Source organism: Theobroma umbraticum, unplaced genomic scaffold, assembly GCF_002168275.2.
Source record: "Theobroma umbraticum cultivar Fairchild unplaced genomic scaffold, ASM216827v3 scaffold_4.1, whole genome shotgun sequence".
Classification (NCBI taxonomy): Eukaryota; Viridiplantae; Streptophyta; class Magnoliopsida; order Malvales; family Malvaceae; genus Theobroma; species Theobroma umbraticum.
Genome location: NW_018397258.1, coordinates 3,780,662 through 3,806,091, shown reverse-complemented (window position 1 = coordinate 3,806,091; position 25,430 = coordinate 3,780,662). Strand labels below are relative to the sequence as shown.

Here is a 25,430-nt window from a genome sequence, read left to right as displayed (position 1 = left end):
TTCAAGAAATGGATGGTTAGACTGTCAATCTGAAATATTACTTTTTCTTTTTTGTAGAATCTGAAATATTATTTTGTTCTTAGCCTACTCTCAATTGGGTTTTCATCTGATTTAAGATCTGTCAAATATATTGCAGCTACTGCTGAGATGCCTGATGCCATGGGTATAATATATAAAAAAGCACTCACTATTGGGACAAGTGGTGCTGTGAGTAACTTGCGTTCATTCATGTCATAATTTATGTTCTTCTCCCTTTGTAGTCGTGACATATTAATCAAAATCGGTTTTTTCATTGTTCTAGGTAGATGAGTATATGGAGAACAAAGGTAGTGCAGCAGCATCTTACTCTAAAGCGATGCTTTTACTTTCATTTATTATTGGAGAGGCGATGAATCTGCCATTGAAACCACCGTTTTCATTGGCTCCTGCAGTTAAGAAGCAAATTCAGAGCTACATTAACCACTTGCAGTCTCATCAATGTCAGTTTCTAACATCAGCACCATTTCCTAAGCTGTCTGCAGACTCCCCAAACAAGTGATTACTGCTGCTTGTGTACTGATATTTTTAAGACTGCGGCAATTTTTGAATTGTGTTTTATTGACAAGATATAAGGGAATACATGTCTAGGCTGACATTATATGGACATACTTGGACATAAATCTAATGTACATAAACAATATATAACAAACGACTGGCAGTCTGGAGCAAAATGATCTATTTTGCATAGGGGTTGATGTAAATAGTACTCTTCTTTCTCTTGATAGACTGTAAATTTGAATAGAAATTGTAACCTGTACAGTCTTTTTTACTATACATGGATAGAATTCTTTCAATTGAATGTTGGAGCTTTTGAAGCACACTTGATTGATTGTCTAGCCTGACGGTAATCAGTGGATGTTGATAGTCTAGATGACAGAACCTGCTCATACTAGCTAATATAGCTCTGAGGCAGGCTCAATGCACTAATCCCTGTTGTCTTCTGTAATGAAATTGTAGCACAAAAATTCATATACGACCTGAAATAAAATTGGAGAAATCAAAATCATCCTCCACAAGCAGCGAAGGACAAGGGTTAGGCAGATCTATACCGCATCAGGTGGCCTTTTTGATTTATGTTGAAAAAGGCCACCCTCCTACTTTCAACATTTTGCGCATCATTTGGCTTTTGACAATGCAATTTTAGTCATCGGCTGAAAAGAACAAGGAAAATAAGAATTTGAGTTGATATCTAAAGTAGAATACTACAGCTAAGACTTGGAAGAATGGCCAAATAAGGCATAAAAATGCAGTTAGTGTTTGCAAACCAGTGGATGTACCCTGGCAACTGAAAGGCAAGCAAACCCTTTCTGCTTAATTTTTTGTTTCACTGCATCAAAAAAGTTTCAGCTTGTTCCAGGAATATGATCAGCAAGCAAAAGAGGCCATAACTTTGGAGAAAAGAGGCCAAATCAAGAGCCATTCAGTACTTAATGCTTCTTATCTAAGTCTATTTCAAAGTAGTTTTAACTGCAGTTGTGCATGGTCCAGGAAAGTAAATAAGTCAATGTAGACATATAGTACACACACCTACACGAAAAGTCTCGTGAGCTGCTAGTCTTAAAATTAACACATGAAAGGAAATAAGATAAAGGGGGGAAAATTAGACATTACACGCAACAACAGATTTTTCCTTGGTTAATTGCATGCAATAGCGTAAGTCAAGTTGAAGCTCCCCCCTCCAAGCGTATCCTCTTGGGACCTTTCTCTTCACCTTGACTGCCGGCGTTCATCACTCTGTTTTCCTTGGCTTCCACAGAACACCTTTTGTACGGTTTAAATCCTGTTCGGCGGGCCTTAAGCTTTGCATTTTCTAGTCCAATTGTCCGCAGGCCCTCTTCCACAATGTCCCCACCTCTTGACAAACCATTTTTCTCAACCCCTTGACGGTCAGAACAAGATCCCACTGTCTGGCTGTTAAGGTCTAAAGCTGATGTAGCTCCGTCTTTCTCATCTGAATTTTGTTTGTCATCCTCTACATTGTCCTTTTGCTGCCCCTTGTTCTTACCGTCGTGTGGAGGAGAAAAGCTTTGTGGCAGTACCTCCCGGGAGAAGAGGGCTTGAAAAGCCAGTCGCCCCTGACCAAAAAGATGCTAACAAATAAGTAGTGGAGCCAAAATGCGACACTATCACAAACAATTGAATATATTAGTTACATGGAAAAGCAGACACATTAACTCACCCCTTGAGATACTTCCTTCCAAGAATCACTCAGGTTGCTACTGCTTCTACCACGACGATTACAGCAGTCAACTTGTGGATGATTGCATCAGCTCCTTTTGCATCTTCCTTGTCTTTCTCATGTTTTTCTAACGCATCGGTCTCCACCTCACTACTTGAAGGTGTATTGGAACCACACGAGGACCGATCAACTTGTTTTCTGTTTGTTTTATTTGCATCCTGAGGCTCAGTTAATGCTGCTGCTTTCTCATCATCGGCTGCTTCACTCCAGAATTTACTTTTGCATCTCCACACGCTTCAGAGTCTGATGATGATGAAGTAGGTGATTTAGATGTTGAATGTTGACCTTGCAAAGCTTCAGAGCATTCAGGGTCCAGCTGTTGATCCTGCATGGATAGATCTTGATCATTATTATCTTTTCTTTCTGTCCTTGCAGCCGGAGCTTGCCCATTATCCATTGGAGGAACTGCAGCAGTGGATGCAAGAGCACAGGTAAAGCCAGTGTGCAGAGGCGCACATAAAGGAAGCAGTCCATGGGCAGCCCACCATGCAGTGGCAGCTGCTACAGTTGCAGCAGCAATAGCAGCCATACTTGGAGCAGGGTTCATTTGTCTAGATGGAAAACCTCCTTGGCTGCATGCAGGAGAATCAGCAGAATTTTCAACATTTGCATATGGCCAAAATGTAGCTGCAAAGCTTGCTGCAGCATGAGCTGCTGGATTCTGTAACAAAGTAGATGCAATGAGACTGGAAAAAGTGGAGGAGACATGTAGAAATGACCGATAGTCCTCTGGATTGGGGCAAACATGTGTAAAGGGAGGATGAAAAGTCGGAAATGCCTGATGAGTAGATCTTGGTGCATTATTCTGATGTTCAGTAGTAGCAGATGCAGCTGGATTTGCAAACAGGTTAGGTTGTCCATGAACATCTCCCGTAGGGTGAAATACAGAATCCTGAAATGGCATATCCAGGGAAGGATTTTGAGCACATGTTCCCAGGCTTCCATCTAAGACATGCACAGCAACATGCCTAGGATAATTTTGAGTGGCTTGCATCTCATCTGCATGTAACCCACCATCCACATCATCTTTTTTCTGGGCTTGAGCTGATTTCTCATGTGAAGTGCAAGAATTATCCAAGTTTGAAGCCTTGCTTGTACCATTATCCTGAATTGTCTGTTCAACATTAAGTTTATCAGCGTCATAAATTGTTTATGTTCAAGAGTGACATAGGATTCATGTTTGTCATCATGATTTACTACCTCTTTTAGTGAAGGTACAAACTCCCTAAAAGTGCAAGAGTTTCTGAGTGCTGCTGATGTTGGTATAGAATTCTTGTTCACGGAAGACACAGAAGAGCAGTTTGCTTCATGGAGAAGGGTAAAAACCTCAGAGCAACTATCATCTTGAATGTCTTTCAGACTTATAGGCTTTTCATCTCCATTAGGTCTCTAACAATCAAGATACATATGATGCATGGATAAATAAAAAATGAAACATAATTAAGGAACATGAAGAATTTGATACATGAACACGGGAAGAGAAATAAACCTCTGGAAGTGGTTCTTTCTCCAAGTCCAATACTTGTTTGCAACGCAAAGAACATAATGGTGTTTCAGATTTTCCATCCTTTGCTCCAACCTGTGCTGTTGTAGCAGCGCCCGTCTTTCGAGGATAAGGGTTGCTTGGTTTTCTTTTGGGGCGTGGAGGTGGAATTTCTATGTCAAGAGCTTGACCTATTGGAACGCCTTTTGCGTGTGCCTCCTTCTCCAACTGAGAGTAGAATATCTGTCAGTAGTCTAGACTAAAATGAATACAGAAAAAGAAAAACATTTCTACTTACTGATGGAGCCTATGTAACATCAATCATATCGAAGTGCAACACTAAACATATATGATAGGAATGGAATAACTCAAGTTGGGATCGATTAATTTATTTGCTCTGGAATTATTGTAGGAAAAGAGATCAATCTTTTTTTCTCCAATGAATGCAAAATAGTAAGTCTAACCAAAATACTACAAAATATTATCAAGAAAATAGGAGTCCACATATATAATTGCTCTAACATCTACTTATATCTCATACTGGAGATTATTACAAAATGTTGTACTCCTATTATCAATTATATGGCCTGTCTTATACATTATATTTCTCTCCTTCTCACCAAATAATTAGAATCCATCAGCCAATTTTGTAGAAGATTAACACATTCTTATCTATTCTCCCTTCAGAAAGTGATAGACAATTGTGTCCTTCAAATCAGGTAAGCTCATTCCAAAACATGAATCCTGTAAACCATCTTTAATGATTTATCTACATTTTTCAGTCCTTAAATCTGTCACGTGTTCTCTGAGAGACTCCTGGGCAATATAACATTGACTGTCATACATACAAACAGGCCACAGTTGAACATACATACACGAACATTGGCTAAACAAAAAAAGGGGGCTGATTTAGCCAAGCAGTCAGCTTGACTGCTTCGCTAAACCAGCCCCCATGTTTACTAGGAGAAAACTTCAACGTATAAGTTAAGAAGGAGAGAGGGAAGTAGTCTATTAAGATAAAAAGAAAATTATCGGTAGTTTCTTAAAAATCACAGTTTTAGTTCTGCATAAATAAGTTTAATCTTTCATAATGACAACTTATCCTTATAATCTGAATCAAACCATCCACAATGTTCTTTGTCAAGTAAAATCAAGATCCTTAAAATGTCTTGGTTTGGACTGAAGAAAAAAATTCTCAAAGCATTAACCATAGTAAACGTGAGCAATCTTCATTTGCTTATCCTCCAGAAAAGAGTTATCAATCATAAGCTAATCAAGATAAATCTGATGTTGCAAACTATTAACAACAGGAAATGTGCATATTGTTTGTGAAATCAGTAAAAGTACTTTAAACTTAGACATGCTGTCTAAGAGAAATTTGAAAGGAAAAAAGTACTGCAGTAACCATTTACCTTTAACTTTTATGTAATTGGCAGGTTACAGCCAATAACGTGCAGGAAATAAGTCTTTAATATAGAAATCCAGTAAACTTCCATAAGTGGTTCCTTTTATTGAAGATATACACCAGTCACTAAAGAAGAATAATCTCTTCAAATGGACCTATGAGATGCATAACCTCAACGCTGACATCATAATTAGCTTTAAGGCCCATCTAACACACATCCAAGCAGCTGCTCCTAAGCTTGGCTGCAAATATTAAGGCACACTCATCTTTCTGATGGAAAGAGAAATATGTGGATCAGTATTATATGTTCCTCATCACCAAACAATGCCATTAGTTCTCTTGTCATAAATGATAAATCTTTATAGATGCATGATACTCAACAACAAATAAGTAGCCTATCCTACATTCTAAACTCTCCCAATTCCCAGAAATGGAAGGAAAGACAAAGAAAATTCATATTTTAGATCTAATGAGTATCCGATTCATACTAGGTAACTATTGCTAACACATAAAAGAGATTTCATTCCACTAAATAAACACCTCAACCCACCCTAGAGTCCAAACAAATTATATCTTACACCATATGACATGTGACTTCCTTGCTAGCACTATCTACTTCTCAATGGATACCAACCTCAGATAAGGCCATATAGAAGATCATATGGCATACTGGGATTGACATCTTCAAACACATCTTCACTCACCAAGAACGTCTTTTGGTAAAAGTTCATCAAGACCTTCTGCTGGACAAAATATGACACAACATAAAACTAATAAAATCCCACCACATATTGGAGACATATTGCAAACTGGGCAATAAGATGCAGAAAGGCAAAATCCATTTGGAGATTGTCTTGAAGGGGTGTGAAACTTGCCACCATAAAAGGTTTAACAAAATATGATCCTAAAATTAAAGGTTTACTCTGGGTGCAGATTCATTTTCAACGTTGGATGCTGATGAATTAAACTATTACCATAGTCAAAACTTCGAGATAGCCTACACATGAAGGATAAACTAATTGGCATTGAGCCCTAACTGCCCATGCAGGACATACTACCCTTGGATGCTGTAGAATTCAATTTGTAGCAGAGCCAAAATCTAATCTAGCCATGAAGACATGGTAATTGGTCTCAGCCCAAACTCACAGCAGAGTGTCTCATAATGGGTGTAATTCACTCACTATACAAATTCAGACTAAATGCTAGAGGGCTCTTATGTGCCAAAAGACCAAATATATTAAGTACAAAATTGCATAAAAAGCTTATGTAATTCCTATGAGAAAGCTACCATTTATAACAACTTCAAAAATGGAACACACTCCTTCCTTTCCTGACAGATCAGACTACAACGATCATGAAGCCTTTCTTGCACACATCTAATGGCCAATCTCGTACAGAGACCAAATAAATACAATTTTAATTGCTGACATCTCCACAACAATAAGACAAATTTGTGGAGAGGAGAAAGGCTATTGCCCTAAGTGTGGTAAGCTAAATTAGTACTTATAAGCAGCTTGGACGCTCATCTAACTTGAGATCACTTTCTTTCTAGGTAATAAATAAACTCCGGTGTGCTTCTTCACATAACTGGTTATAAATTTGATCATACTACTATACGACTAATGTTTTTGACAGAGAAAAGCTATGTATCTCTACATGTATTTGGTATTAACCCTTTCTCCCCATTCTGTTGCTTGTAGATGCCTGGGAACCCTCTTCTGTTCTTTTTGTTGTTTTAATCAAAGAATTGCTTATACAAGCAAGGGGAAAAAACAGTATAAAGTACACAGATAAGAGAGAATAATCAGTATGATTTCCCAATCAATCAAATTGGTGCAATTGATGGATCAATAATTGATAGATTTCAAGCAGAAACAAGAGTTAAGATGCAGAAATATACATTGAATATAAGCATAAGCAAGAAGGCACCAATTGACCTTTGAAAAGAACTTTTGAGCATGACTCCTGATCTGCACAGCAGTCTTTGTTCCTATGTGTTCTGCACATCAACAAATAAACAAAAAAGAGAGGAGAAGAGACAGATCTCCAATTAAGATAAAAATCTATATAAAAAATTCATATGTCAGTCCTAACAGATATATCCAATGAATTTTAGCTCAACCCACAATAAAAATAGTTCTTAAAAGACAGCACCAATTGAAATATTTTTGTTTCTCCACCCAAAAAAAATTCAAATCTAAAACGGAAAAACAAGTGAAAACCTTCAATGCGTTGCCAAGCTCGTCCATAGAGCTTCAAGGCCTCTAGAAACCTATTATGCTCCTCCTCGGTCCATCTTTCACGTTGTTTTGTAATAGTATAAGGCTTCCTAGTCTACCATTCAACATAAAAATTCAACAGTTGAGATTATAACAATAAAAACTCCATTTTTACAATATCAACAGGTATAAATTAAAAGAAAAAAGAGTTTAATGTCAAATAAATAATAATTAATACCTTAATAACGAGTTCTTCTCCAGAGGAGTAGGTGTCCATTGACAGGGCCTGGGCAGCCGTAGCGCTGCTTCAAATCCTCTCTAACGAGCAATGGATAAAACACAAACCTCCTTTCATTTCTTTTGACATCCAATACTACAAATAGCAAAGCCGTCTTTGAACTCCACAAAACCCGATGATAACTATTTACTACTGCAAAGCACAAAAGCCAACAACAATCGATAGAGATCCGTCTCTGTTTTCTATAACCATTCCAATTAATGTTATTTTCTCAACATAATAAACTTATTTATTTTTAACATAACTAGTACTTTAGTTGATCACATGGTAAATTTCGTGATGAAATTTAAATCTGTGGAAGATAAAATAAAAAATTTAAGCATCCACCGTAACAGAGAGAAGAGACGGCTTCTTCGAAAGAACTTAAAAGAAAATTCCTTTATTCAGAATCCTCACCAAAACGAACCCGTAGGCGCCAAAACCTTTCGAGAAATGAGAGAAAAGATTTAATTAGTAATCAACAACGCACTTCCACATCCGCTCCTCCGGTAAATGTAAAGCTTTGCCGTTTTAACAGCTAAAAAGTAAGATTATATACAAAAGGAATTCTTTACCATCTGTTTGGTTGCCAAGGAAAAAAAATCAATCACTTTTATTTTCTCTCTACTCAGCTTCGTATAAACAACATTAATTTAAACTCAGCCGAGTAGAGTTTTGAAGACAAGAATTACTTTGAGGGGGCAATCAAACAGAGAGCAAAGAAGGAAAGCCCTAGAAACGCGGTGGAAATACCTTGAGAGGTAGCCATGGAGGATGAGAACTCTGAAAGCAACGATCACGCATGAAAAAAAGAGTTCACCAGAGACCAGTCGGAGAACTCATAGTTTCCGGCAATGAGGAGATCGGTATGAACAGAAATGGAAAACGGTTTTTTTTTATAGTAAGCAGAAAAGATTAGAAGAAAACTGAAGAAGAAGCAAAGCAAAGCAAAGAAGATAGCAGAGGAGAGGTCATTTTTGGTGAGACCTAAAACACCAGAAACTACAGTTTGGGAGAAGTACGGAGAAATCTCAGCCACTACAATTTCCTGTGGATTTATTTTTCTGAAAAATACAAAATTTAGGCAAGTTTTATTTGAGGCTGGGAAGGAGTGAACGGTAACTCGAACGGAGAGATGCACTGGATGTTGCCAAGTGGCAGTAATTTAGTGGCTGAGATAAGTAAAGCCCACCTTTGCGCTTTTTCCCTATTTTTCTTTTTTGCACTTGGCCTGTTGCTTCCCATCTTCAAATCTCAGCCACAAGTTCCCATCCTGTGAGGTCAAGTAAGTAAAAGCGCCTCCAGCTGTGCCACTGCGGGCCCCAGTGACGTGGACTTTCCTCCCGGCCGGTTTGTTCCCGTTGCTTCCGTACGGACTAGCATAAAAAGTGGATGGCGTTGCGCCAGCGTGGCATGGGTTACCGGTACGTGGCGGTTTTGGGACAGATGTGGAATCCGGCATCGTGCGGGTGAGAAGGACGAGGCGGAGTGGATTTCTAGTGCGACGTTTGCGGTTCATGCGGTGCCGCGAAGGTGTTGGGGATAAAAACATTTTGACTGTTGCTGCACCTGACAAAAGTTGGAGTCAAAGCCGCTGGATTTGAGACCATTGCAGATCTACGGTGATGATCCTAGCAACGAACCCCCTATTTTCTTTTTCCCTTTATTTGTTTTCAAAAGGATAAAATTCGTTTTTAACATTCATTGCATTGTATCGGAAGGAATTGGAGTCCCTCCCACAAAATCACAAGTGAAAATAAACATTCAATTGTGGGGTTTACATACAAGATCGACGTCTTAAATAATTCAACTATCTACTATCTAACAAGTTTTAAATTCATGATGAAATAGGAATTACGAAAATATACAAATTGAATCTGATTTTTTGTTAATTATATAAAAAAATTTCAATCAAAGTATAATTATGGATCCAAATGCTCCATCTTCTAAGAGATATTAAAAATTTATTTTTATAAAATTAAGATTGTTCAATTTCTCACATTTATTAGATAATCAATCAATGTATCAATTGGATAATTACACATTATGAAAATTTATTTTTGAAGTTATATATTTTTGAGACTCCTCCAAGTGATATTTTTATTTATTTATTTATTTACAAACACAAAGTGTAGTTAATTTTGTTTTATTCTTTTCCCTATTTAAACAACAATAAAAATAAACTCATATCAGTTTCCTTTCTTCGGGGTTTACATCATAGATAAGTGGCCTTCTATGGAACAAATTTACGAGGATGGGCTTCACCCTAATAATCAACCCAAATTGATTGATTTGCCAATGTCATCAATGCCGATCAAGGAAAAACAAAAGGTTAGATCCATGGGCCAACAAAAACGTGAACACGAAGAATATGGAAAGCTCTGGAAAATGGGGCATCGATCAAAATCCATTACCCTACACCCCCTACCTACAACGTGGCCATTGTCCCTTCCACCCAAAGCTTCTTCTTTTGTCCTTGGAAGGATCAAAAGTTCATTTTCATATGCGTTTATGGCAGTAGTCGGAGGAGCCATATGTTGCTTTCAATCTGCACTTTGATTTCTTACCACGATTATAAAGGAAAGTGATACAGTCATGAACCCCAATGGATTCTGTTTTAATATTCTGATTTCTGAAATCCAATCTCCATGCACTTGAAAGGATTATAATTTGGAGATGGGAGTTGAGTTTTCGTGGCAATTGGGAAAGCTCTCCCCTGCTTTCACTAACCAAAATTTGGATGAATTCAGTTCCGGGAAAATGCATGATGGAGAAGAATCCAGCTCAATGTTGTACTTGTACCAAACACGTCCTTAAGGGAGTACGAGAAATCAACTCCCAAATGACACATCCAAACATTAGAATTTTAGCCTTCTTTTGCTTTTGCCTAATAACATGACGTTGTCTGTTTTTAATTGTAATTTTAGGTCAAAAGTTGACTGCAAATAATTATTTAATGCTTTCTAGAATATGTTCTTGAAACTTTCTAACAAATAATGATCAAGACTTCCCTTGTTTTGATTGATTTATATATATATATATATATTCTGATGCAAAATTAAACAATTTCTTTGAAGCAGTAAAAGTGAAAATTTGTTGGTATTGATGAGTAACAAAATTCAAGATTTTATTTTTACATGAAACAAATATACATTAATCGATATGCAACTTTAACCAATATTTTATAATCAATCAAATATAATTTATACTATTTACTAGTTGTTAATTTTTTACTTTATAGCAACAGCCTTTTTGGAAGTAAGTAGTGAAAAAAATAATAATTATACGGTTTACTTTAGAAAATTTCGTATGTAAAAATTTCATTAGTGTGTTATATATATATATATATATATGTATATATATTAAAGGGAGCTAAAGCACTTAGATATAAAAATTTGAAGGGTTTAATGATTATATATAAGAAATATATTTTATAGGTTATCAATGAAATTTTTAAACTTTATAAAAGAGGTTAGAGGATTGTTATATATATCTTATTAAGATATTTTTTTAAAATTTAATAAATTAATATAATTAAAAAACACGTGATGAAATTTTAATTATGCTTATATTAACAATGTTAGTATATTTTTTATTTTTCTTACTCTTTCTTTTCATAATCGAAAAAAACTGTGGTTACCTCTATTTTTTCATTTTGACTAATCTATATTACAATATCTTAATTTATCTTTACACGCCTACCTTGGAGGGTAGGTTCGTAGATTATATATTAATCAAGTTTGACCAAAGCACTCGGTTTTGATCATTTTTATGTTTTAATTTGCATTAAAATATGTGAATCAACCGAAAAAGTTAGGCCCCCAAAATTCCTCAATTCCTCTAGAACACGTAAATTGATGAATGACGAAAAATAAAAAGTATCAACCGAGTTAGACAAATATTGTCAAGACACATGATAGTTAGTGAAGATCCAAAGCCAACGCCAAGATAAGAAATTCGTCCAAAGGCAGCCGGTAGATGAACAATTGAACACCTCCAACCTACAGTTCACCGCCTCCCCAGTTGCTGACGCGTGCTCTGGGTGACGAAGGTGCCGTGACGTTATTCCTTCACCTCCCCCCCTTCGCACGCCCTGATGCAAAAGCTCCTTGTTTTATCGGGGAACTTTTCCTACTGGATGGTTTTCAAGATAAGAATCGTAACTCCGTTTGCAGAGCTCCCCGTACTATCTTTACTTCCTCTGCAACCTGTTGTTGCTCTCCAAATTCAATGCTTCTTGGAGTTTACTGGATGGTTGTTTGTCTGCAGTTTGATGTTTAATGTCGTAATAATTGAGATTAATTCTTGGCTACGTCCTTTTGTTAGTGCATGACTGTGCCTAGCTATGATTACAATTAAACAGCTTCTTGAGGTGTTTTTCTTCTAATAAAGTTCGATGAGTTTTGCATGAACTCTAGCAAAATGGTATAGACTTTTCCAATGGTTAGCATATCTTAAAAGGTTACATGAAAATAGCCCAACTTCTATTTCTAGACTTCAGCATGAGTGTTTATTACTGTTATGCAGAGGGAAGAGAGGGAGGCTGCAAAAGGGGGAAAAATGGCTCATCTCTTGGAAAAGATGGTTGTGTCATACTAACTTTTTAAGACTTTGTCTAAAGATGGTTGTGTTTGAACATTTTGAGCTTATGACTGAATCTTTTAGATTATATTACTTGTCAACCATTTGAAAAAGTGTATGCCAAGAATTCAGATCTCTGCATTTGTTTAGTATTTTGTCTTAATAATGGCATTGCAAAGATTTCTTGTCATTGAATAAGTGAAGTATAATACCTCTTTTTCTTGAATCAAATTTGACAATGGAACCGTAGGGTGAATACATCAGTCATATGTCAACAATAGACTCATGGATGACCATTCCTCCTATTACATGTCTAGTAATTTGTAAGTATTTTGAACAGTAAATTTGGAGCAGTTCTGTACTCGTATCTTCAAGGAGGAACCAGAGGACAGTTACAAAAGAAAAGTGTTCCTCATTGCCAGCTAAATCCTTAAAGAGGCCTAATAAGGAATTGCCTTTTTCTGGAATCTCAGCAAAAGTTTGAAAAGAGGATTTAGTTGCTAAGTCAAAAAAACAACAAAGAATCTTGCTGGAAGAACCAAGCCATTTATATACAGTTCTGTATCTGCTGTCTGTTACCCTGAATATAAAATTGGGCAATTAATTTGGACTTAATCTATGCGAATTTCCTTTTCCATCGATGGAAAAATAGAGGACCCCACCCAAAAGGTTAAGCCTGCAATTTCATAATTTCTAGGCCATAGGGCTCTATAAAATTTGTTAGTTTACCTTCATCAAAACCATCCCGGAGGCTGGACAAGGCAGGATACAAGTACTATCATCAATTCCTCCAATGGCCACAACAATTAAGCCACTATTAACTGACCTTGTATCTACTGTGAGCTCTGTTCCTCCAAATTATGTCCGACCTGAATCTGACCGTCCAAACCTCAATGAGGTTACCTTTGATCATTCCATCCCTCTCCTTGATCTCCAAGGCCTTCATGGTCCTAACCACTCTAGTGTTATAAAAGAGATTGGGGAAGCGTGCCAAAATTATGGTTTCTTTCAGGTATGATAACTTTGTGCAGTTCTTTCTTTTCTTTTGGTTTACTCCAAATTTAATTGCTTCCCTGTAAAAAAAGGCGTCCAGGAGTAACATCAATTACATTTCAATAATATGTTTTGTTATCTGTTGAAGGTTAAAAACCATGGCATTTCACCAGAGGTGATTGATAAGATGTTGCATGTCTCCAAGGAATTCTTTCGTTTACCAGAGAGTGAGCGATTGAAGAATTACTCCGATGATCCTATGAAGACGACAAGACTTTCTACGAGTTTCAATGTGAAAACTGAGAACGTATCAAGCTGGAGGGATTACTTAAGACTCCATTGCTTCCCTTTAGAGGATTATGTTCATGAATGGCCAACCAACCCTCCATCTTTCAGGTACCACTTGAAGTTATTAACCAACCACATCTTCAGGATTATATGTTACTGATTTCATTTAAATTCTTTGTTTGATTTCTTTCTTGTACCACAGAGAAACTGCTGCAGACTACTGCAAGAACACCAGAGGGCTGGCGCTGAGACTGCTGGAAGCAATATCAGAAAGCTTAGGCCTGGAAAGGGATTACATCAATTCGGCACTAGGAAAGCATGCGCAGCACATGGCTATCAACTATTATCCACCTTGTCCCGAACCAGAGCTGACCTATGGGTTACCTGCTCATGCTGATCCCAATGTTATCACCATCCTCCTTCAAGCTGACGTGCCTGGTTTGCAGGTGCTCAAAGATGGCAAGTGGTCTGCTGTCAGCCCCATTCCTTACACCTTTATTGTCAATATCGGTGACCAGATACAGGTTAGATAATTAACACATACATATACAGAAAGTTCTAGCTGGATTAATTGTCAATGCACCAGTAATTATGAGTTCTTTTTATTGCTTGGTGATGATAATTAACAAGATGCAAGTTATCAATCCAGTATAATAAGCAGGAACTTAACGATATAGCCCTGAAGCTTAGGTAATTACATTTTAATGTTAAAATGGAGTGTTCTTACTCAATGAACATATATAGTCTCGAAACAATCATGTTAAAGGTTGAGGCGTATACCTTTCCATTCAAATTGAAATTATTAGCAAAAAAAAACCCACATCCTTTTGCAATAGACCGCTACTAAGAGATATTAAGAGTCAAATACCAAAGGTATATATGAACACAGATATGACATTTGACAAGGTCTGCCCGAACTGTTTCAAGTACTTCTAGAAATATATCAAGCAAAAGCTATTTTACTTGATTTCCGTTTCTTCTAAATTAACCATACAGGTAGTAAGCAATGATCGTTACAAGAGCGTGCTTCACCGGGCGGTGGTGAACTGCAAGGAGGAGAGGATCTCTATTCCGACGTTCTATTGCCCATCACCCGACGCTGTGATGCGGCCAGCCCCGCAACTGATCGACGACAATCATCCTCCCTTGTACAGGAACTATTCTTACAGTGAATATTACCAGAAGTTCTGGAAAAGGGGGCTTAACGCTGAGACATGTTTGGACATGTTTAAAATTTAAGACCTTTGTCCTTATCTTACTTACCCTATTTATGTTATGTAATGCAAGGATGCTTCTTGTAGAAAATAAAGGGTGTGAAATTTTACTGAAGGTGACTTTTATTATTTTTACTTAAGATAATTAAGATTACTTATGATATATTATGCATGTGAATATTTGGGTCACATATAAGTATTTTAATGAGTTTATTTACTTTTAATTCAAATAACATGTGATGATTATATTTATTATGGAAAAATATTACGTACTTTAAAAATTATGACTTTCACAGATTAAAATTGAAAAAAAAAAAGACTACTTGAGTATATTTTATTCCAATATTATATATAAAATATTTTTTGTAATTAACACTAAATTATTTAAATTATAAAAAATTAGCAATAAAACATGTAAAACATTACTAAACGTGCTTCGATATTATTGATTTTGCAAACTGAGGTTACTGAAGAATTTTTAAGGTATCTAATATTTTAGAGTCTCTGTATCTAAAATAATGTTACTAGATATTTGTAGAAGGTTATTAATGCAGTACATAAAAAGATTATTAAATAATATATACAGATAAGGGTTAGTTCTTATGCATTTTGAGGTTAATGATTCTGCATAATAAGATTACTAAAAGAAGATATTAGCATATAATATTCCACTATGTATATATCTAATATTTTAGTAACATAAAATTATTAAATATTTATAAAAGTTATTAAACCTAATTAGAATATATATATATATATATGATATTCCGATATTAACACAAGATTATTAATTATTTATAAAGGTTATTTGAAGGGTATTTATAAGGTTACAAAAAAAAATAAATGAGTGTTAAAAACGTAATACTATACATTTTCAAGTTTCTAATTAAGAGATTTAAGGATATTAACAAACTTAAGTAAGTATCTGATGTTTCAACAAGAAAGTATCTAATAATTATTTTATGCAATGAGTATCTAATATTTAGAGGTGGAGGGAGAGGGGTAATGAGATTTTTAATTTTTTTTATTTTTATGTATATAAAATTTAAAATATCTAATTTTATCACTCCTAAATAAATCAAATGAATTGGTTTAGAGTAGTGGTAAGAAATCTCAGTTAACCTTTTAAACCTAAACTTTATTTTCTCTTTTTTTTATTTCCTTTATAAGTCTACTAAACTCTTTTATTTTTTTCTCCTTTATAAGAATATTAAACTATAACTTTACATGATGGGTCTTTAACCACTCTTCATACAAAATCTTAAATTTGTCACTGCTAATATTTAAATAACACTATTTGCTCATGTCTTCTATTACTAATATTATAAGCACATTAATTTAATTATAATTTAATTAATTATAGTTTGTCTTTTTCCTTTTAAGTAAAAGAATAAAAGACTATAAAAAGAAAAGCATAAGAAATAAGTACAATATTTATTTTATATTTTTAAAAAGTATTATGTCGTACATGGATATTCGACACAAAATGCATTCAGTAAATTTAAGTCTTGAATCTTAATATTGATAGTAACCTCCACCTTTAACTAATAATATAATTAAAATGAGAATGATATTTGTGTTTTAATTTTTTTCTAAAACAAATCTATTAATAATAGGAGATTGGAAAATTAATTTTTGTCTTCCAGGAAGTAATTCTAATCAATTTTTATAATATAGTAAGAAAAAAAAAAGGGGTAAAGTCGTTAGACCTTTGGTCTACCCGAATTCCCCGCAACTTGCTGGGTACTCCACTGGGGCGTAACAACATTTCCCTTGCCCTTAAAATTCACACCGTTAAAGCAGAGAAGGGAAGGAAAAAACTGGGGAAAAAATCAAGATCAAAAGCAAAATCCAATCCCGAGATTGCCTTTCAGGACAAAAAACCAAACCCGGAACTAGAGAATTTCACACAGGCAATGCGTTTAGCGAGCGCCTCAGCACTGCCCATGGCCATGCAAGCGGCCATTGATCTTGGCGTTTTCGACATGCTTGCTCCACTTTGTTCGGGTCTCCGCTCCGTGGACATCGCGGCACGCTTGGGCTGTCGCCACCCAGATTCTCTCAAGATGCTGGACCGGCTCATCGCGGTACTCTGTTGCCATAACGTGCTTGCATGCTCTGAAGGTTGCTACAGTTTGACGCCTGCGGCTAAGTACTTTGCCAAAAATGAAGATGGGGTATCCTTGGCTCCCTTGTTGCGATTGAACCATGACAGGGTTTTCCTTGAAAGCTGGTTTGGTTTTTCAACTTTCACCCTATTTATTATTTATACATACGACCTATGGTTTTAGGTTTCGTTAGTATCTTTTTGTTCACCGTCATGAACTGTTACTTGGGGAAAATTTCGTTGAGTAATGATTTGTGTGGTCCCAGAATATCACTTTGTTTGAACTGCTAAGTGTTATTTTCCAACGCACACAGTGAAATAACACTGTAGAATTTTGAAGAGTTTGTGCAACAAAATAAAGTTCAACTACAAAAAATGACAGCTATTATTATTGCTAATATAATTGCGGTTGTTTGTTCGCTATGTTGAGCATTTGGGAAATTTAGGATTGAGGAAACATCATAGTTCAAAATGTTTTAAGGTGGGTATTAAATGTCATATTCTAAAAGCAATGAGATTAAATTATCTAGAAATGCAGTAGTTTTATCTTTTATTTTTTGGGGTACATAGAAGAAAGCCTTCGGGAGGAGAGGCGGTTCAAAATTTAGAGCAAGCCGTTCTAGAGAGTAGTAAAAAGGCTAGGTGAAGCCTGTGTTGTTGCAACAGTTCCATTTTGGCAGTCCATGCATGTCAAAACATAACTTATTGAGATGTGCTTTTGTTCAATTGTTTCTTAGGTCTGGAGTTAAGGATGCAATTCTTGAAGGGGGAAATCCCTTTAGCAGGGCCCATGGCATGCATGTGTTTTGAGTATCTTGGCAAGGATGGCAGGTTCAATCAAGTTTATAGTACAGCTATGTTCAACCACACCACAGTTATTGTGAAGAAGATCCTTAAAACATTCAACGGTTTTAAGAACGTCAAGACATTGGTTGATGTTGGTGGTGGTATTGGTGTGGCGCTTAGCTTAATCATTTCCATGTACCCCTCTATCAAGGGTATTAACTTTGACTTGCCGCATGTTATTCAACATGCCCCTCCATTTCCTGGTATGATGCCAATTCATTACCTCTTCTTTTTCTTGTTGTATTCATGATTTCTCTTTGCTGATTAATATAGTTTATATGGAACTTCTTTCTTTACAGGGAATTGATGGTTATATGATCAGTTATATTATTGCAAATGCCCTGTATTTGGAGTGCAATTTTTCAAATCCTGCAGCTGTGGGTTTGGTTTTATTATCCAAATACCCTGTATTACCATCATATTCAATCCAGTTAGTTGTTTGATTGCAATATCACCAATCATATTGCTGTGGGTTTGGTTTTTAATCTTTTGAATCACACAACATAATGCCTAAAGTGTGGCTTCGTTTTTGTTGGAAAAGCAAAGATTTGCTCGCTAGAAAAAAGAGAGAGGAGAAGACGAGAAGAACCTGCCCCTAATTGATAATGGCCAAAAGTTAATTTTAATATCGTCTATAGCTTTGCAAAATAACAATAGTTTTTAGAATGCAACTCTATCATAGTAACAGGAACTCCTTGTGCAAAATTATTTGCTTAAGATGTCATAGCAAATTTAGTGAAGCAATTTATATTGCGTTGCAGGTGTGAAACATGTAGCTGGAGATATGTTTGAAAGTGTTCCCAGTGGAGATGCCATTTTAATGAAGGTTAGTTCTGAACTTTGCTTGAATCTTTCCTGACTTAAAAGATATTTTTGTCCCAAATCTTCGCGAGCTGACTTTTAGCACCAGCAAACTATGGTTTCAGATAACCAACAGTGAGATTATGGCTAATTTGTAGGGGATTCTTTGGGATTGGAGTGATGATCAGTGCTTGAAGTTGTTGAAAAATTGCTATAATGCTCTTCCAAAAGATGGAAAGGTTATTGTTATAGAGCAAATTCTTCCAACTGTGGCTGACCTGGCCAGTGTACACAAAGGGAAACTCTTGAATGATGTGCTTACTATGACTCTAAATCCTGGAGGGAAGGAGAGGAAACAAGGTGAAATGTTTCGCTTGGCAGAAGAATCTGGGTTTGACAGTATCGGAATTTCATCTTTCCAGTGTCATTATTGTGTTCTGGAGCTCATTAAATCTCCAAATAAGTTAGTCGGGTCTGGTTAACGAATTGGCACTTGGGGGGTTCCTCAAAGTTCATGGTAGCCTTAACTTTAGCTTAGGGAACCTCTTTTGTGCCATACCTATGACGCTTTTATTACATACCTATTTTGTGAACTATCTGGTTATCTTAGCAAAGTCAGATGCTTTGCCCACAGGGTTGGAATGGATGCTGTGATTAGGAACTGAATGTAATGTAGGAAAATGATACTATATGTTTTGACATTATATGTGTTTTCTTAGATATATTGCTTGAGAACTTAAATTTTGGCTATTTATATCGGATGTCTATCTAGTGATTCAGTGCTCTAAGTCGGTAAACTCGGTGGTCTCTTCCACTGATGGCTAATTGTTAATTGACTTTATCTACTACAAGAGGGTGGAGTCTGTTCCAACCAAAAAATAAAATAAGGTATAGTCTGTCTAGTCTTATAAGATACATTCATAAATTGTTGGTTTCATAACTCAGATAATTAATACTATTGGGAGATTTAAAGTTTATATTGGTATCAATTCATTTCCAATAATAAATGAGTTATTTTCCTCTCAAGTGTGAAAATATTGAAATTGAAAGGACAAAGAAGAGTACAAATCCATTCTTTGTTTTTTTCTATCGTTTTCTAATTAAAAAAGAAAAAAAATTCCTTCCCTGCTTATTTCCCTCTCACCAAATACAGTTTTATATAGTTATATATAAATACCCTTAGGTGGAGACTTGTAGAGGAAGTAGAGAAGTTCCCTAAAAGGAAAATAGTGAACCGACCTTGAGAGGGTCAAATCCAAGTTGCAGATACCTGCCTGCTTTCTTCCAAGTTGTTGCTTCTCGAAGCGAAGCCATGAACGAAGAGCTACAGAGCTTCACAGAAGTCATGCATCTTGTGAGTGCTTTGGCATTGCCTAGGGCGATGCAAGCCGCCATGGATCTTGGCATTTTCGATGTCGTTGCTCAAGCGGGTCCAGGCTCTCAACTCTAGCTATTGCTTCCCGCTTGGGGATACGCGACCCTAGCTCGTTGAAAATGCTGGACCGCTTTGTCACCCTCCTCGCTTGCCATGACGTGTTTACTTGCTCTGAGGGCTGCTATGGTTTGAAGCCTGCGGCTAACTACTTTGCTCGCAATGAAGATTGCGTTCTTTGGCACCTTTGATGCGCTTAAATAATGACAGGGTTTTCCTTGAAAGTTGGTCCGGAGTGAAGGATGCAATTCTTGAAGGGGGAAATCCCTTTAACAGGGCTCATGGGACGAACCACGTGCTTGAGTATCTTGGCAAGGATGGCAGGTTCAGTCAAGTTTACAACACGGCTATGTTCAACCACACAACCATAGTTGTAAAGCAGATCCTTTGAGTCGTATGAGGGCTTTAAGAACATCAAGACATTGGTCGACGTTGGTGGTGGGATCGGCGTGGCTCTTAACGTAATTATTTCCAAGCATCCCTCTATCAAGGGCGTCAATTTTGACTTGCCCTATGTTATTCAAAGTGCCCCTCCTTTTCCTCGTATGCTTGTCATCCATTTTATTTATCTTGTATTTCGCAAGTTTTTCTCAAGTTCTTCTCTTTCTTGGCCAAAGTCATGTTATTCTGTTAATTCTACTGTTTTATTTTGTTGTTTCTTGTGCTAATTCTGCAAGCATGCATTAATTGGATATGCCTTTTACCGCATTTTATCTAACCCATTATGTTGTTCTGGCCTACTAGGTGAAGGTCACCAATCTTGGGGGTTGGATTGTCTCACTTCGGAATTGCATGAGAATATGCCTGAAAGTATCAGTTGCTTGAATCATTTGAGATGGCTATAAACGTTTTCCAAATGAATGTCCTTAATTTTATGAAAAATTATTCATTTTAGGGAAGTTGACTCTACTATGATTGCTGATCACTTTCTGTTATCCTAGATGGAACTCTGGTGATTTATTAATCTATGGTGTACCTAGATGTAGACAGGAGTAATACCTAATATGTGTTACAGGTGTGAAACATTTTGCTGGAGATATGTTTGATAGCATCCCAAAAGGAGACCCCATTTTTATGAAGGTAAAGATTTGGACTTGATTAGCAACTTTCTTGGCTGAAGCAGTCTTTCTCCCTAAAAATTCATAAACTGATTTCTCCGCTAAAGGTTATTTTCCCTGTCTTAAAACCCAACCGACTTCCTGAGCAGTTGAAATTGCTATAGCAAGGGCATCATTTGTTTTGGGTTGTTCAAATTCTTTTTATTGTTCTCACAGTAGATATTTGGTCTATCAATAATTCTTTTACTGAATTTCAAATTACAGCTGACTGTGCAATATGGATGTTTTATTTAGGGCATACTTCGTGATTGGGGCGATGATCAGTGCTTAAACTTGTTGAAGAATTGCTACAATGCTCTTCCAAAAAATGGAAAGGTTATGGTTGTGGAGCAATTTCTTCCCATTTATAGCGACCTTGCCTGCTCAATGCCAGAGAAACACTTAAATGATGTTGTTGCATTGACTCTGACCCCAGGAGAAAAGGAGCGGAATCAATTGGAATTCTCTTAGGATTGAAAGCTGCATTCCGTGATGTTCTCTTTCCATGTGTTTATTGTCAATATGTGGTTATCGAGTTCATCAAGTCGCTTGGCACTAAGGTTTTGGTCAATGAGTTGGGACTTCCTTAAGTAGATGGTATTACTATAGCTGCTTTCGTTGACGGAATTTATCCAATGTAAGCTGACTTTTCTGCTAGTTCCGATGCTTTACTCACTATCATTAGACTGTTCAACTTCTAAGCAATCTATATCCTAAATAGCCTGTCAATTTGATGACACTTGTCATTTGAGTTGGATGCTGTGATCTTAAATAGAATTTACACAATTCATACGTGTGGGTGAGACTCAGGATTTTGGTGTCAAGTCCTTATGTTAGTGTGCTTCTACTTTCGAGTTTCAAGTCATTTAATTTCTTGATCTGACTTCGATGAATTGTGCACCAAGTTGATCTTCCCTGGAAGAAGTGACCCACTCTGCCCTAATGAGGAATGAGGACCAATCCTTGAATTTACAAAAGACTAGTATGTGGTTGACAATTTGCAGTATCTGTGCATATCATACTTGAAGGCTTATTTTTCTTTTGCAAATACAGAGCTTGACGTGTTTCTTCGTTTAGTCTTTCTATAGAATTCTTAGAGGTACTTTCTACAACCTTTTACTCTCTAAAAAAGGAGTGTGAATTATCTCCTGTAGCATGCCGCGAAGCCTGCATAAACACACTGGAAATTTATCCAGTCGATGGAAGTTCTTGTGTTTCAGATAACAAAAGAAAGTGATTATTGGCATCAGATAGTATGCTACAGATGGGGAAATAAAAATATACATGTATCTCAATTGCCCATGACAAAACCACATTACATTGGTTTACTCTGGTTAGAACTTAAGCTAACAAAATGAAGCAAGGTCACATGTTGATGCTGCAAGTATTGGCTTCAGATTTGAAGTATTCACCTCATCTCAGCAGCATTCTTAACCAGTTTCCTCTAGCTGCTTCCAGTTATTTCTTTGTATGTGTCTCTTACTTTCTGTACCAGAGCTTCCCTGAAGTTTAAATTAGGAATATCAAAGACCATCACTAAAACCAGAAATTTTTCTTAGAAAGGATAGAATACTATTCATCCTGTTTTCTGCTAAAGTTAATTAAATGTCATGCAAATGAATTGGAACCAAGAGATAATTGAGTTAGCATGTATGAGACTTACCTGTCTGGCTTGAAAACAAGGTTCTTGTATGCAAACCACTGCAAGGGCAGACAATAAATTGCATAAGAAAATAGGAGTGCTTTATTTATGGATTGATGTACCTGAAAAGACAACTCATGCCCCATTTGGTATTAAGAAAAGTAGAGATGATATACAACCTTTTCTTAGAATCTACATAAATCCTACTCAACAAGACTGATACCAACAGAAACATGATTCTCGATTGATTAGCTTGATACTTCAAAGAACGGCTTTAAACTAAATATAAGCAAAATGATGAATAATCCTGAGCTCTAGTAAAGAACATGATGACTTTGTTGTGGGGCTCTTATGTCTATAGAACTTTCACATGAAACAACAGTGAATAAAATCCAGCTTACCCCACTGTAGCCAATACCCACGAGCTCCAGAACGCCAGGAACTAGAGGAAGCCTATCAATTGCCTGTTAGAGAAGACACCCATTTCATGTTTGAATAATGCTAGTGATAATTCATGTTTAACCAGTTAAGACTCTAAGACAATCTGCATTTTAAGAATCTCACCAAGATCAATCCAGTTGAGCCCCAAAGGGCAACAACAAGTGCTACAGCAAGTGAACTCACAGCATACTTGTCCTCAACTTTATCCCACTGAAAACCAATAACATATTCGTGTTATAAATACAAAATCCTGTATAGTAACGGGAAAATGAAAAAGAAAATGATGCAACAATTCTTACGGCATCTTGAATTTTCTTGACAATCTCTGGCATCTCAGCTGTTGCAACTTCCGCTGGGGCCTCACCTGTGGCCATAGCCATCACATTTCGAGCAAACTTGCGACCTGGAAAAGTTAAACTCCATACATGATCAACTGTGTGATTGGTGAAACGAGATATGTCTTTGAACTTACAATAAGCAGTAGTCTTCCAGGGACGACTCTGGGACTGAACGGGTGGGGGAGGAAGAGTAGGAAGGGTAACACATTGTGGGGATGCGGCAGTTGTTTGACGAGGAGCCTTGGCATCCACACGGGTAGATGAGGAAGAGATTGATAGTGCACTGGAGGAAGCTGAAGCCATGGCTAGTCAACCTCTAAAAGGATGTAATTCTCTTGTCCTGAGAGATTCTAAGGCCAATGAAATGGAGAAATTGATGCAATTTGGTTAGTTTTTATAAATTTTTTTGCCTTGTGTTTTTGTTGCTTTCCTTTTTTTAATCTCTCTTTTTTTCTGGGTTCAGCTGCAAATAATCTGATAATTTTGAAAGGGAATGTGGAGATGGTTTGTCTTCCGCGTTTGCAGCCAGAGAGCCACTCATTCACTTCATCTAGATAGTGCTGACATGGCGGTTTGATAGGCAATTTATGGTGTTTGATTGGATAGGATGTTCCAGGTTGGCCCTCTGTTGTGCTAAAACCCTTGATTGTGTTATCTTTCTCAACTCTCAAAAAGAACCAAGCCTTACAAACCCAAAATATCCTTTCCCCCTTAACATTTAACTCTGGAAACATACTTGTTTGTCAGTCAGAAAAATATCTCCACTGCTATGTGATAACTTGAAAAAACAAAAAAAAGATGTAAAAACCACCCAATATTCCCCTTTTAGGAAAAAGGAAAATTACAAAGCATAAAACTTAAATTCAGATTGACTATGTCGCCATTGGGCTTGTCTTACCCAATAATTTTAACTAGAAACTTCCATGAACTTGTCCAATTTCCCCGGTTGGTCTTTTCTCATTTGTCCTTCCTAATGGATTGGGTTTAAGAAGGTCTGAGTGATTCGGGTTTGGCTTAGAAACATCTAACCCATTGGGCCTCAAAGTTGGGATACGGTCCAAGTGTTTATAGGGCTAGGAAACTTATACTGATGAGCCTCAGGGAACTATGCTAACCTAACCTTCTCTTTACATGATGACAACTTCTATTGAAACAGGTCGTTCTATGAATAGATGCATTTACTTGCAGCATGTTGATTAATCCTCTCTTTTCGTTAATATTCTATAAAAAATCCCAAAGTTTTTTTTTCCCTTTTTTGGAATGAACCCTGAAGCAAATTGATGAGATATAGTAAGACATAATTCTGCAATAGCTAGAAGAACAATAGCAACTTAAAAGGTTATATTGCAACAAGAGATTAGGTCTGGACCACCTGGAGGTGAATAATTACTGTCAAAAGAGAAGAAGGATGACCCTTTTTTTTATTTTTCCTTTCTCCCCTAACTGAAGTTCAAAACGTATTGATAATCAATCTCTGAGTCCCCACAAACACATCCTGTAACTTTGTCTTACTACCTATTTTACTTTAAAACTTTAAAATAGAAAATTTTCACCTTCTTCTGCAACCAATTTGAGTCGCCCCACCATGACCATTTGGAACTTGGAAGGGTGCGTTTCTAGTGTTGATGCTGCAACAAGAATTTGATATCGGTATCACTTTTCGGCTGCCTACACCGCGCCACGAGAATATAAAAAGGTTTAGTCCATAGACTTAGACACAGACGTAATGTAAGGGTTAAATCCAAGACCCTTAGTAGACCTTAGCTGTGGGAACCCATGAAAATGACGTTGTAAACATCTCCAGGTTAAAGGCTATTGTTTAAAAACACATCATCCGCCGAAAGCTAACCAAAGCCCTTCAAGACCAGGGAAGAAAAATGAAAGAAATACATTTCCTGATTTTCAACGTTTTTTTTTATTTTTTTGTCTTGCGAACGTGCACGAATGGAAATGGCCGTGCGCACTGCGCAGTTGAGACGTTTCACGCG

General features: G+C 36.7%; 6 protein-coding genes and 1 pseudogene across 6 annotated transcripts; 5 read left to right on the top strand and 2 right to left on the bottom strand.

The window, feature by feature from the left end:
• Positions 1–6: 6 nt before the first annotated feature.
• Positions 7–1,014, top strand: LOC110413164 (serine/threonine-protein kinase ATG1a-like). Its single transcript, XM_021423885.2, has 3 exons — positions 7–15; positions 137–207; positions 302–1,014. The coding sequence occupies exons 1-3, from the start codon at positions 9–11 to the stop codon at positions 536–538; spliced, it is 315 nt and encodes a 104-aa protein (XP_021279560.1). The 5' UTR covers positions 7–8; the 3' UTR covers positions 539–1,014.
• Positions 1,015–1,458: 444 nt separating this feature from the next.
• LOC110413163 (protein LATE ELONGATED HYPOCOTYL-like) lies at positions 1,459–8,629 on the bottom strand. The gene is given in 11 exon segments (XM_021423884.2): positions 1,459–2,114; positions 2,219–2,304; positions 2,307–2,477; positions 2,480–3,392; positions 3,479–3,667; positions 3,768–3,989; positions 7,104–7,165; positions 7,389–7,500; positions 7,624–7,815; positions 8,080–8,105; positions 8,416–8,629. Coding segments are annotated over 9 exon segments (2,211 nt in total). The 5' UTR covers positions 7,663–7,815; positions 8,080–8,105; positions 8,416–8,629; the 3' UTR covers positions 1,459–1,697.
• Positions 8,630–11,433: 2,804 nt separating this feature from the next.
• LOC110414508 (protein DMR6-LIKE OXYGENASE 2-like) lies at positions 11,434–14,853 on the top strand. The gene is made up of 4 exons (XM_021425735.2): positions 11,434–13,255; positions 13,385–13,632; positions 13,727–14,048; positions 14,521–14,853. Exons 1-4 carry the CDS (start codon positions 13,037–13,039, stop codon positions 14,761–14,763), a joined length of 1,032 nt encoding a protein of 343 aa, XP_021281410.1. The 5' UTR covers positions 11,434–13,036; the 3' UTR covers positions 14,764–14,853.
• A 1,956-nt stretch (positions 14,854–16,809) lies between these two features.
• LOC110413306 (isoflavone 3'-O-methyltransferase 4-like) lies at positions 16,810–19,233 on the top strand. Its single transcript, XM_021424069.2, has 4 exons — positions 16,810–16,971; positions 17,583–17,894; positions 18,453–18,517; positions 18,651–19,233. Exons 1-4 carry the CDS (start codon positions 16,947–16,949, stop codon positions 18,972–18,974), a joined length of 726 nt encoding a protein of 241 aa, XP_021279744.2. The 5' UTR covers positions 16,810–16,946; the 3' UTR covers positions 18,975–19,233.
• A 539-nt stretch (positions 19,234–19,772) lies between these two features.
• On the top strand, positions 19,773–20,954 carry LOC149527368 (anthranilate N-methyltransferase pseudogene; annotated as a pseudogene).
• On the top strand, positions 20,948–21,800 carry LOC149527367 (flavonoid 3'-O-methyltransferase FOMT-like). The gene is made up of 2 exons (XM_089783209.1): positions 20,948–21,004; positions 21,277–21,800. Exons 1-2 carry the CDS (start codon positions 20,963–20,965, stop codon positions 21,490–21,492), a joined length of 258 nt encoding a protein of 85 aa, XP_089639335.1. The 5' UTR covers positions 20,948–20,962; the 3' UTR covers positions 21,493–21,800.
• A 427-nt stretch (positions 21,801–22,227) lies between these two features.
• PSI-P (photosystem I P subunit) lies at positions 22,228–23,936 on the bottom strand. Its single transcript, XM_021425065.2, has 6 exons — positions 23,577–23,936; positions 23,404–23,507; positions 23,228–23,314; positions 23,065–23,127; positions 22,685–22,722; positions 22,228–22,523 (listed from the first exon to the last, which is right to left on the bottom strand). The coding sequence occupies exons 1-6, from the start codon at positions 23,743–23,745 to the stop codon at positions 22,466–22,468; spliced, it is 519 nt and encodes a 172-aa protein (XP_021280740.1). The 5' UTR covers positions 23,746–23,936; the 3' UTR covers positions 22,228–22,465.
• Between the last annotated feature and the right edge of the window lie 1,494 nt (positions 23,937–25,430).

Excerpts from the sequence above, each read along its gene's own strand:
- LOC110413164 (XM_021423885.2), top strand. Across the intron at positions 208-301 it reads CTATTGGGACAAGTGGTGCT|GTAGATGAGTATATGGAGAA; the intron begins GTGAGTAACTTG and ends TCATTGTTCTAG.
- LOC110414508 (XM_021425735.2), top strand. The coding sequence starts at position 13,037 with ATGGCCACAACAATTAAGCCACTATTAACTGACCTTGTATCTACTGTG. Across the intron at positions 13,256-13,384 it reads AAAATTATGGTTTCTTTCAG|GTTAAAAACCATGGCATTTC; the intron begins GTATGATAACTT and ends TATCTGTTGAAG. Across the intron at positions 13,633-13,726 it reads ACCAACCCTCCATCTTTCAG|AGAAACTGCTGCAGACTACT; the intron begins GTACCACTTGAA and ends CTTGTACCACAG.
- LOC110413306 (XM_021424069.2), top strand. The coding sequence starts at position 16,947 with ATGACAGGGTTTTCCTTGAAAGCTG. Across the intron at positions 17,895-18,452 it reads ACATGCCCCTCCATTTCCTG|GTGTGAAACATGTAGCTGGA; the intron begins GTATGATGCCAA and ends ATTGCGTTGCAG. Across the intron at positions 18,518-18,650 it reads GAGATGCCATTTTAATGAAG|GGGATTCTTTGGGATTGGAG; the intron begins GTTAGTTCTGAA and ends GCTAATTTGTAG.
- LOC149527367 (XM_089783209.1), top strand. The coding sequence starts at position 20,963 with ATGTTTGATAGCATCCCAAAAGGAGACCCCATTTTTATGAAG. Across the intron at positions 21,005-21,276 it reads GAGACCCCATTTTTATGAAG|GGCATACTTCGTGATTGGGG; the intron begins GTAAAGATTTGG and ends TGTTTTATTTAG.
- PSI-P (XM_021425065.2), bottom strand. The coding sequence starts at position 23,745 with ATGGCTTCAGCTTCCTCCAGTGCACTATCAATCTCTTCCTCATCTACC. Across the intron at positions 23,508-23,576 it reads CTGGAAGACTACTGCTTATT|GTCGCAAGTTTGCTCGAAAT; the intron begins GTAAGTTCAAAG and ends TAACTTTTCCAG. Across the intron at positions 23,128-23,227 it reads GCTCAACTGGATTGATCTTG|GCAATTGATAGGCTTCCTCT; the intron begins GTGAGATTCTTA and ends CTTCTCTAACAG.